Source organism: Labrus mixtus, chromosome 3 (assembly GCF_963584025.1).
Source record: "Labrus mixtus chromosome 3, fLabMix1.1, whole genome shotgun sequence".
Lineage (NCBI taxonomy): Eukaryota > Metazoa > Chordata > Actinopteri > Labriformes > Labridae > Labrus > Labrus mixtus.
The window spans coordinates 12815065-12827629 of NC_083614.1; the positions used below are offsets into that span (position 1 = coordinate 12815065).

At 42.5% G+C, this 12565-nt stretch overlaps 2 protein-coding genes across 3 annotated transcripts in view; one reads left to right on the plus strand and one right to left on the minus strand.

Annotated features, from left to right (window-relative positions):
- plpp3 (phospholipid phosphatase 3) overlaps positions 1-9354 on the minus strand; it is a 37218-nt gene extending 27864 nt beyond the window's left edge. Inside the window, exon 1 of one of the 2 annotated variants that reach the window (XM_061031831.1) lies at positions 8790-9354. In XM_061031831.1, coding sequence (XP_060887814.1) covers positions 8790-8928 — 139 coding nt within the window. In that variant the 5' untranslated portion in view covers positions 8929-9354. The remainder of the gene's footprint in view (positions 1-8789) is intronic. The other variant, XM_061031825.1, reaches the window with a different exon arrangement.
- The window catches only part of bloc1s2 (biogenesis of lysosomal organelles complex-1, subunit 2), a 287967-nt gene that overhangs the window by 138602 nt on the left and 136800 nt on the right, over positions 1-12565 (plus strand). The window lies entirely within an intron of this gene.

Genomic DNA, 12565 nt, shown 5'->3' on the forward strand with positions numbered 1-12565 from the left:
CCCCTGACCTGTGGGGTATAAACAAAGCCACTCAGGCAGATGCCTGAGATGTTCTACAACTTGGCACACATCCAACATGACATGCTGTTCTAAGCCCACACATTTATCTTTATCTTTAGGTATCTAAAGCCGTGAGCACGAGTATGTGTGGCGTTCCAGACATGTGGGAGCAGAGAGCAGAGGTGAGCTGAGGTCTATCATAGACCGTGGAAAGAGCTGCGGGGCCGCAGGTCAGAGGCAGGGGTGTGACCAAGATCGAGGACCTTACAGTAGAATACAAGAGCATGGGCACACATGTCACTGTAACACCGCCTATTATATCTGTTTGTGTATGTGTGTGTGTGTGTGTGTGTGTGTGGCTATGTGGGTGTCAGAGTGGATTACTGTGGTTCCACTGGAAACTTCAGCGAAGTATTTTCTCAAACATTCTTAAGCTGTTGACCACAAAGGGCATCAAAAACGCTCTGCACAATCCAAATAAACAAACCAGCGCCATAAAAAAACACCCAGACTCCATCCACACACAGTCAGTGTGCAGGAAACATACGTCCACACACGTATGCATACATGTAGATGATACAGATGTTTTTTCTTTGTTGGTACAAGCTGCTGATGTGTCTCTCTCACATGCACACACACACAGGAGTGGCTGAGGTCAGCAGAGTTTGTGCGGAGTGAATCCCTGTCCTCTGTGTGAATGCTGCAGCGACCGGGGGGCCGCTGGCTGCAACATGTGCTTACTCAGAGGGATTTTATTCACACGAATAAATGCCTTTTTACACACAGGCTTCTGTTGGGACACTCCGCAGGACACCTGTGAGGGCACCCTCTGAACGCTGCAGCTGACACATCTGAAGGGAAATGTATATATTTAACTCAAATGGGAACTGGGCAGAAAATTGAAGCCTGGTGCAAAAACAGCTTTGGTCTCTATAGCTCATTTCTCTCTTTGTCACAACAGTACAGTCTAAATTCTTGTACATCCCATTAACTGTTTACATTTTATTAAGGCTAACGTGATATAGACTTAGGGGTGTGGCCTCTTTGAATGACAGGTGGGAGCTGCTAGCCGTCTGCTATTTGTCACCTCAGGTAATTTGGTCACTGAACTTAACCTCTGGGCCGTGTTTGTGCTGTTGAAGCCTTTTGGAAAATTCAGTTCATTTAATGTCACACCAATTATCTGTACTCTGCACTTTATTGAACCAACAGACCCTCCAAAAATTCTGAGCTCCACTTTTTTTTACAACCAATCAGATTCAATTTTTTAATTCATAAGCACATTTCCCCACTACCAGTAGAAAGCAGAGGAACACACAGATGCTCCAGTGAAGGGAAACCTGAGCATCACCCTGAGGCCACATCAGTCTACCTGGCCGCCTGGATGGGCGTATCTCTGTTGTTGCATTATTAACCCCCTTTAGGACAAAAGCCTGGCTGCAGAGAGGATCTCTGTGCCCCATTTGAAAGCTGACACCCCCCCCCACCACCCCTAAACTTCTCTCACTATTTTCCTCCCGTTGCACTCCTTCTCCTCCTCTGCTCACCTGCAGACAATAGGTGTTAAAAGCTGAAGTGTGAATGTTCTGCATGGTGTTCTTGTGTTGCAGGGAGTCCCCTCTCTGTATGTAAACAGGATGGGGCTCAGTGGCTGCAGTACAGATAAGGTCCGCGCCAATAAAGATGCTGAGCTGATTACTGCACAGCCCTGCAACAGTTGAGCTGATCAACACTACAGCGACAACACAGCTTCAGCAGCTAAAGCCCTAAACCTCTGACTGATAATAAAGCGGCTTGAGTGCCCATCGCGGCAGGGGAGGAGATGAGGTCTCTCAAACTCTCTCATCTTCACTTCATTCACTTTTCTCCCTCCCTCCATCTCGTCCTCCTTCTGTCTGCCACCGGCCTATCGCTGCTCGTTAGAGAAACAAAGAGCGCTGAGATGCATCAAAAGGGGGCATTGTTCTGTTTGAAATCTCTCTGACCCCCAACCCCCCATCTCTGGATGCTCACACACACACACACACACACACACACACAGAGGATCATAGCGAGAGAAAGTGACAGACAGAGGGGCCTGTGTAACAGCAGGGAGGAGGCCCAGGCCAGGACAGTGTGCTGTAATGAGGCCAGCCGGCTGTGATAAAGTATAAGATCATCTGCTGCCCCTGCTCTCATTTACATCAAATACTGCAGGCATTGTCTGGTTTTTAAGCTCCTGATCCCATTATAATAACAAGAACGTGCACCATATAAAAAAAAAAAATCAAAGTACAGTAAGTTGTGTCAAAGCTCTTATTTTGTGTTAATTCCAGGCGTTCATGAGCTGAAAACTGAAACACATCTTTCAGTAATGAGTTCTAACAACAGTTTATGGTTGGGTTGAGCCCCGTAATCTGCATTTATCTAAATAAGCAGTTTGAGAGTGCTTACCTAAGAGAGAGATAATGACAGATAAGAGAGTTTAGAGTCACAGAGGATTTACTGCACAGTGTAAACTACAAACTGTTGTCTGTCTATTGTTAAAGATTTTATTGTGCAATTTAATTGTTTGCCAGGAAGGAGGAACTGAGGAGATAAATGTGTCTGGTTTGTGTCGCAGTGTAAAGAGACACAGTCACATCAGTCAACCAGGAACCAAACAGACCCACAAACACACACAAACGAAACGAACCACAGATGCAGCACATATGCGACCCACACACACACACACACACACACACACACACACACACACACACACACACACACACACACACACACACACACACACACACACACACACACACACACACACACACACACACACACACACTCTCTTCTCTCCCTACAGTCCGTCTAATGACAGCTCTGAGCGCTCCCTCGCCCTCACAAACCCCACGGGACATACACACTCACTACCACACACCTCTAAACACAGCCCCGCACGCACACAACCCGGGGGTTTGTCATTTAACTCCTGCACCAGCAGAAACCAGCCACATGTCACAATGACGACCTGAAAATGTTACACGCACTGGCCACAATGCCACAACTCTGCTCATGCACAAAAATAAACTACACATGTAAAAAAAAAAGTGCACATTCCTCGAACGGTACTAGCCCCAAACCTACAAACTGTTGTCATGAACATCCGCTGATATTTATCTCATTACACGACACACTGACTGTTTCTGCCAGAGGACACTCGTCACCTTAAAAAGCCCTCAACTCGCCTCGTCCTGCAGCCACAGCATCATCATATACACAAAGAGACCCACCTGAAGCTACAGATAACACATACACTGATGTAATTACACTGTAAATACCATACATTATCTACTATAGCCCAAACAGGGTCTGGAAACTGTATATTCTCCTGTGTGTGTCTGTTGTAAATCCGCATGCAGCTCTTGGCCATGTGCGTTTGCAGGAAATGTCACACAGAGAGGACTGAAGGCACGTGTCCTATAAGAGTCTATTTTCTATCTGACCTTTCACCTCATCACACAAACAGAATGACTGACAAAAAAAGCACCAACGGTTTACTAAAGCAAGACATGAAAAATATGTTTGAGTAGTATTAGCTTTACTGGTGAATTGGTTGTCTGATGTGTAATTGTCTTCTTTATACAGATTACAGCAGGAAAGGATGCAGGAGTAAAAAGACAGATGCCTCGGATTATTTGTGCTGAAGAGACACTCTGACATCTTTGTTAACAATATTTGAACAAGGAAGAAGCTCTCAAAGAGGATTGGACAGTATTCTTTTTTACATTTTCAGAGGAACACCTCTCAACACAATCGAAGTTTTACAAGGATTCAGAGAGCTCTGGCATTACTAATCATCCATCTTTCCTTACAATATCATCCTGTTTTGCCCTATTAGCATTGACACATGTCTTATATTGCATATATGCTTCAACTGCCCACTCTATTCCATCCTGCAGAAAATGTTGACCTTATATTGTTAACATTCTGTACCAACCACAGAGGAGGAGACATGTTTTCTATCCATTATCATTTGCAGTTCAGTAAGTGTAGGGTGGCAAAACGCTGTCACACTTGCATGAAACTGTACTGATAAGATAATGATGACTGTCACAAACATTACATAAGAGTCTATCTTCATGAAAATGGCCCGCGGGCTGGTGGTCCTGATCACAGCTCTCCTCAGTCACCTCACGGCTCTAAACAGACCGACTACTGCAGAAAACCGTGGGAATATTTGCCCTCAGATTAAGTGCAGCAGCTTTGGATTTAAGCCTGTGTTTGTGTGTGAGGGCCTCCCACCTGCTCTTTGAATACAGTTTACTTCTAGACACAAAATACCACTTATCACTCCCTTAACTCCTACTCAATTCAGCAGATTTGCACTGCCTTTAAGGTTCTGCTACTGATATGTTTTATGCAATCTCTCTCTTAAAAGCCAAAACCAGTTGATAAGAGGGGAGAGGAGCTCAAGAAGAGGGAGAGCGGGGAGGGCAGGAAAGGGGAGAGAGGATGGAAATGGGCTGAGAGGCAAAGAAAAAGTAGACAGGATTTCATTCACAACCACACCTACCTCCGACCGATACTACCTTTCCGTTTCCCACCCTTTCCTGTGCACCACACACACACACACACACACACACACACACACACACACACACACACACACACACACACACAAACACACACACTTGCCCCCTGGTTCACTCATTCCCAAAATTACACCAGATGTCACATCAAGCGTCTCTGGCCAAAGCTTGGCAGCAGCCAGTTGAAGAATTTGAGATATTCTGGAAAATATTTGTGCAACGGCGGAGGATTGAAGTGGCTGAGGCCTGGAGAGCGAGAGGTTAAACCTGTGCAGCTTTAATGAGCGGCTGTGTGATGGACAGCTGTAATGCTATAGAGGCTAATGGAAGGGTGGGGGGGAGAGTAGGAGCAGGGTGTAGAGCAATATAGGGTTAATGCTGCAGGGCCGGTTATGAAGCCGATATTGCCTTGGGCTGAAAGGTTACACATTGAGTCTACACTGCTAATGACAATCTGTGCGTGTGTCACTCAAGGAAATATCACGTCACCGAGCACCTCAATGTGTCACAGACCTGAAATGATAGCAGTACATCTGAGACTCTAATGGGGAAAAAGTGTTTTAGTCAGCGTAGATTGACTTTAAAGATATCATGCAATCTTGTGCCTTTTATAGATGAGGTCATGTAAGCTATACTCCACCAGGAATCAGGAGGACTACATTTGTTTAACTACTGTTGACGAGCACCTTTCGGGTTCCGCAACTAGAGTTGCTTTACAAACTTGTTAAAGTTGTTAACTTAATATGATTTTTTTCTTCACCTTTTATGTCGAAAAATGCTGAACCGCAAACGACAATGATCTTGGATTTAGCTCATGTTCATCCTTTTTAATATTTTTTTGTTACAGTTGCAGTCATATGATACAGAATGATCTGTTGACAATAACATAGAAAGTTATTAGCTGCTTGTTCATGCTAAAAGTTGTTCTGTTCATTTTGGATGGATGGGGTGACATCAGGTGTCAAAGCTGACATTCATTTGTCAGTGTTCTTATTTGTTGACATGTAACTTTTTCATTTTACATTTGTTACAATTTTTAGTGTATTGTTTTTTTTTATATATTTACAAGTGTCTTTGAATATCTTTTCTAAGTAGACTCAGTTTACCCAATCAGCTATCTCCCTTCGCTTCGTTTCAGCATCGCTCAGAGTGAAGTGCACACAAGTTTTAAAACTCTGCTTTCAAAGCTTCCTAACACCGGAAACAACCTGACATAACTTTTTTTTAGATCAACCTACAGCACTAAAGGTCAGTGCAAACTGTCCTGGACGATCCATGTTTAGTGCTGCAGGAATAGGCCTGTGCAGCTGACTGTGAGTGACGGACACTAACGTATGCGCTGTCTCCTTTACATCGAGTAAAACTTAATCTGGGTTTTAAGTAAGGCTACTTTTAGAGTGAGCCTGTGATTTCCAGGAAGTGTTTCCACATAAACTTCCACGTTGAACTGGATGAGAGTGTATATTACAGGTTAAGGAAACAGAAAAAAGGAGAAGAATGAAGTTCTGCTGTCTGCGGTGGAGTGAGTGTATTTATAGTGTGTGTGTGTGTGTGTGTGTGTGTGTGTGTGTGTGTGTGTGTGTGTGTGTGTGTGTGTACACTATGTTTGTGTGTGTGCGCTTCTTATAGCCATATAGCCTCAGCTTGGCTGCTAAGAGAGAGAGGAATCCGAGCCAAAATGAAAATCAGCTGATCATTCTCATCCTCAGCTGGAACTGCAGTGTGTGTGTGTGTGTGTGTGTATGTGTGTATTTTCATCATCATTCAGATCCTGCTGTGTTTATGCATCATTAGTCTCGTTAAGCAGAAACAACACAAAGGAGGACCTCTTTATTCCTCCGTACACATGTGAGTGTGATTAAGGATGGCCTCAGATGTCCTTTATGCAAACACAACCAGTGGCCTCAGGGTGTGTGTGAGTGTCGGTCTACACAAAGATATCCCTGCATGAACTGTGTGTGTTTAATTGTGTGTGTGTGTGTGTGTGTGTGTGTAGCATCATCTGGCAGATAGAAACTAATTAAAGGTAACAAAATATGTTTGGTGAACACCACCTTTAAGCCCATTCAGGATGAAGCATTCTTCTCCCCCCGAACCCTCCACACACCCACATTCCACACCCTCATTCAGGAACCCCTCATACCCCACCCTCCCTCCCCTTCTACCCTCTTTCTCCTGGCCTTTCTTCTTCTCCCTTTTAACCCCCCTGCCCCCTCCACCCCTCATGTGTAACCACCCCCCCCCCCCCACACACACACACACACACACACACACACCACCACCGCCTCAGACCTCTAAAGTGGGCCAACCAATCATCACTGAGCAGCCAGATTGTGTTTAGCATGACAAAGGAGAATCTGTGAGACCATGTGTGTGCGTGTGTGTGTTTCAATGTATTGTGTGCATGCATGCGTGTGTGTGTGTGTTCTCCTGTAGAGTTTTCAACCAGTGACGAAAGTTGGTTTTTGCAGGAAATTCGCTCCACATGTCCTCAAAGTTCATCTGCATTTATATGGTTTCAGATGAAACAGTATGTTTCTGTCTGAGGTTTCTTAATAACTTTAACAATATAAACTCAGGCAATGGAAAACTTGTGTCTGCCTTTGGAGTTAATGTGCACCATTTGTTACATCCTGCCTAATAAAACCCAGTTCCTGCTTGACTTTCTAGCTGATTTTTCTACTATCAATGCTTCTCTACATGAATCTGTGGTTGCTGCTCCCACCTGCTCCTGTAAAGCCCCCTCAGCCACGCGTCCCTCCTCTTGCTCCCCTCTGTCAGGGCGCAGAGGCATTCCCCGTCCACAACACATGCTTAAGCAATTATTCCACGCAGTCCCCTGCACAGAGAGGCAGAGAGAGAGAGCGAGAGAGAGAGAGAGAGAGAGGGGCAGAGGGAGTCATTTCAAGAGGAGTGATCAGGGGCAGCTGGCCCGGGATTTGCAGGGTTCTGAGAGAGAATGTGTAGAGAAGTTAGGCGCAACTCCCATAATCCTTTTCAAAAAGAGAGAAAGGAGAGACGGGGGATTGAAAACAGAGAGGAGAGAAAGGGGGGCCACGGGAGCTTGAAAGTAAAAGGACTGGGCTACAGTGACAACAGCCGAACACAAGGCACACACATCGAACACACACCACACACACTCACACTGAATCAGTGAGAATCCGGACGGGATGCCTGCAGAATAACAAGTCAAACTGTACAAACACACTGTCCGCGGGGGGAAATCAGGGAAGCAAACGGAATCAATACCTTAATTAAACTTTGATTTCCTCTCAGTGATCATGATCAGCTCTGTGGTTTATCGCTCTGTAGCTGGAATGGCACCTCTGGGGTTCTCGGGGGTCACACGAACAAGGTTATGGGGGCACAGGAGGGGAGTCACAGGCTATTTAAAGGGCAGGTTGAAACGCTTCAAAACACTTCAGGTGCGGGCGTGTCTGCAGTGACGCTCTGTGGACTCTCAGTTTATGAAGTGATGACACAGTTTGAGGTAACAGTCCGATGAATGCTGCTGAGTTTGTCTTGTGTTGAGGCACAATAAAATATAAAGCGCAACTGAAATGTAAAGTTTGAATTTGGTCCACAACGTCTCCTGTTCAGTGTCTGACTTTTTGTTTGTTCTTTATTGTGTTGTTGAAAGGCCTCATGTTTAATGTGTTTTATCTCTGAAATAATGTGCTGTGCCCAGACAACCTCAATAAAGACTCCATTAAATATATATCCATTGAAATAAAAGGTGTGTGCTGTCTGATTTTGAGACTATAAAAATACTTTTTCCATAACAGTGTGACAGTCCGCAGTGTTGTGTGTATCTCTCAGTGTTGTGTGTTGTTCTCAGTGTTGTGTGTTGCTCTCAGTGTTGTGTATTTTTCTCAGTGTTGTGTGTTGCTGTCAGTGTTGTGTGTTTTTCTCAGTGTCGTGTGTTGCTCTCAGTGTGGTGTGTTGTTGCTGGGTGATAACGGGATGCTGCAGAAGTTGTCTTGTGCTCGCAGATAACAGGCAACACTTAAAACGCGATAATGTTTTTATTGGCAGCCAGCAGAAAGAGCGGGTCCTTTTGAAACGTGTCTTTCCAAACACTTTGAGCTGCAGCGAGAAACAGATCATGCAGGCTATTTTGTGGTCTCTGAGTTGCTGAATCCAAATCAGCTGATGTGGACAAAATTGGTAACATTAAAAACAACGGAGAGAAGAAAAAAAAAAAAAAAAACAAGCTCTCTTAAAACTTACCGAGCAGCAGACAGAAGATGTCGAGCGCGATGAGCACTTTCTTCTTGCTGTTGTTCACGCCGTTGTTGTTGTTTAACGTGGAGGTTCCTCCGTTCCTTGTCTCTTGGGCCATCGCTTTATCATACATGTACTTTTGCATTGGAGAAGCCCCGGGTTCAGCTCTAAATCCCACACCACGCGTGAGGAGTTCAAACTGTGTCAGACGCTCCGCTCCGTCTTGTCAAAGTCCCAGAGGAAAACGTATAGATCTGCTGGTGGTTTCCTTTGACACTTCAGGATTTAAAAAAAAAAAAAACAACAACTAAATAAAACAGTGTTATTATCTGTGTATCGGACCCGCGGCTCGGACTCCACACACAGAAGTAGTCTGCGCTCCGGCTGAGTGCAAAGCGCGCTCCTCTTATCGCTGCCTGTTGGACAGAATTGCGCTGCGCATCGACAGCCGCGCTTGTTTTATCAATCCTCCTTCTTCTCCTCCTCCCCCTGCTCTCTTCAAGTATCCACCCGGCAGCGTCCAGGCTCAGCCCTCTTCTCTCTTCCCTCTGCTAGCGGAGGGTGATCAGCTCCATCCTGCACGGAAAACTTTCTAACAGTGCAATGTGAGGGGGTTCAGCGCCCCCAGCGGCTATGAGAGGTACAACAGGCGCTCGACAGAGGATGTTTGCTCTCTTTTTTTATGATCAGTTAGGCTATTTACAGTAACGAGGTAAAAAAAAAAAAAACTATTGTTAAGTTGAGTTTGTACTTCCCGTCTTTCTCCCTGCTCTTCTTTTTTTGTAGTTTTTTTGTGAATGGAAGATGAAGGTTACATTATTTGTCCTTTAGGTGTATAGGCCTACTGGTTTGTAAAAAAACAAACGAATAATTCAACAGTCAAACATAAAACTATATAAAAAACGAGCGTGAACATAAGTGTATGCAGCACAGACCCTCTTTTCACTGTTTCTTTTCGTCCTGAGTTACAGGAATTCACTCATAGAAGTTTGTGAAACTGTTTTTACCCTCAAGGAAAACTGAGAAATATTGCCTAAAGAAACATTTGTAAAATCTGTATCTTTTCTGTCTCCTATGGAAAACATGATAAATAAGTATTATGTAGCTTACCTTAATTCAATTGTATTTGTTTAATGTTCATTCAACTGGGAGAGTCCCTTGAAGATTGAAAAATCTGTTTTCCAAAAGAGAGGTGACTAAAACAAGAAACAACACTGTTTATAAGACTGAAATCAGTTATATTTAAAACATGGACATCCTCAGGAACCTGCTTCTAAACACACACAATTTCAACTATATTTACAACAATAAAAGAAAAATGATACCAGTGCACATCCTACTTTAGCTGTTGTGGTCAAAAACAGGACTAGAAAACTCTAAAAATGTTCCTTTCGGGGGAGAACTTCATTCAGTCTTTTCAGAGCTCCATGATCCAGACTGGAGCAGCTCAGATAGTGACGCTGATAAATTAAACTTACACTGACATCTAGTGGTGACTTGTCAACAACCCAGCTCAGTCTTTCTTCCCCCCTCACCTTTATCCTCGAAGTATTAGGATTTCTGTTACTTTCTGTCACTTTCTGCTCTGAGAGTTCATGGTTGATGAAGTTGATGAGTTGATGAAGTTGGATTGATATGACGCACACATCAGACACAACGACTACCTCCTCACTATCAGTATCACATTACTGATGCATTTCTTTTTGCTTATGTATTTATAATAAACACTGTATTCATATCATACATGTGTTCCTTTGTAGGCTATAAAAGATCTTGCCATGATGATTTGGCCTAACAGCTGCAGCATATCTATTCCTGTACTGCCTCTACTGTCTGCTGCACTAGTCATACTGGTTCATATACTGTTCACTGCATGTATATCTGCCTGTTGCCTCAGTAAATCCCACAGTTCTTAGATTCATCCCTCATTTTAAAGCCCTCACTCATTCTCTTTGTCCGCATGCAGACTAAAACACATGCATATTCTTCTTTATTAATTATTATTTATTTAAAAACAACACTGACAGTAACATGCCATCAGAATATAGACAACAAGCAGAACAACAACAACAACAACAACAACAACAACAACAACAACAACAAGAAACACTGTAAGAACATTTGGAAGAAAAAGACAAAATACAGAGAAAATAAAATACAGAGGGTCCCCTCAGTAAATCTATAATTTCAACAAAGATCTTCCAGATCATGAAATAATTTTATATTGAAACAATAAGACTGTATCAAGGGCTCCATTTAATCCAACTTTTCTTATCCATTTTATATCATGTTGTGTTGCTTTCTAAGAGTTTGTGGAGGTTATTTAATCAAAAAGGTCATGACTCTTGATGGGGCTTCCACTGTCTTCTGTACCTGCTGCGCAAACTGTTCACCGTATATAATCATGAGTGTTGATTATATATCATGCTGCCACTCAGTGCACTTGCTTTTTGCACTTCTGGTAATATGCTAATCTGTTTTTTGTTTTATCAGTAGCCTACTTGTACTCTGTGCAATGACGTTACAGATAAATCTAGTCAAAACAAGATGACATACTGTAAATATGACACTTTGTGTGTGACCTCAACAAGGACGCAAACAATATGATGCACTCATTTGTGAGCATAACATTAGAAATCTAGTGACAGACCAGTTTGATATGCCCATACTGATACAGGGAACAGAGACACAACAAAAACTCAGTCATGCATTGGTTCTCTATTTGTTAAAATGTCCCTTCTGTCTTAACAGTCTCACTCTTGTGTTATATTGCTGAGGAGTGGCCTATTCCTAACGGAAATATTAGTAAAGTATAGGGTTGAAAGATATGGGAACACATAGAGGTAGCCTGTTATGTGATTGGTAGGAAAGATAATTCTTTATTTTCAAAGAGAGAACTATTACAAACTTTGTCATGTCACATTCTTCAGGATCTGCACCAAACACATTTTCTTAAAGCTCTTTTAAGGAAGTAATTTTTATACATTTTGGCACCCCCTGTGGGAAAAGTGGTTCATTTATCTCTTCACTGATTGTATGATGTGTGGTGATGTGTTTCCCCCTAAAAATCGCGTTCTTTATTTTTCCATAATAAATAATGTTTTACTATTGGTTGTCAGTGAATGTGTATCTAATTCAACACCTATGTGGCAGGGCTGACAGACAAAAATAGTGTTAAAAAATAAATATTTTACCTTAAGACGTCAGTGTTGATTTCAGTCTGTTTCATAATGAATCAAAAACTCCTAAAATTAGGTTTTAATATTGGGATCTCAAGATTTGTAGACCTGCTGCAGATTTGCAGTGGTCAATACAAAGAATGAATAAATGAATGACTACAAGAATGAATGAATATTTGATTCATGTGTCATGAACATGACCATCCTTCATGGAATTATTCAGACAGCATGGACGAAGTCCTGAAGAGACGAGTCTATCATTTTTGATCCACTTTTTGATTTATTTCTCTCTTAGTCATGCAGGTCATAAGAACGATGAAACTGGTTAAAAAATGAACATGCTTTTAACTCTTAAAATCAAAAACAAAAAAGATGCATCAATTACAAGATTTTATTGTATAATTTCTAACTTCAAATGAGTTTTTAAGGGTGTCACATATATATAAATCACATATAATAAAATTTAAAATGTCAATAAAACACTTGTTTAAAATCCAAAGATATTTATACCTGATTCAATGCCATGCCAACCAAAAAATAGAAGTCCTCGGCACCAATTATTGGATAATTTTCCCTTTTTTAATTAAAAAAAAATTGCTACTC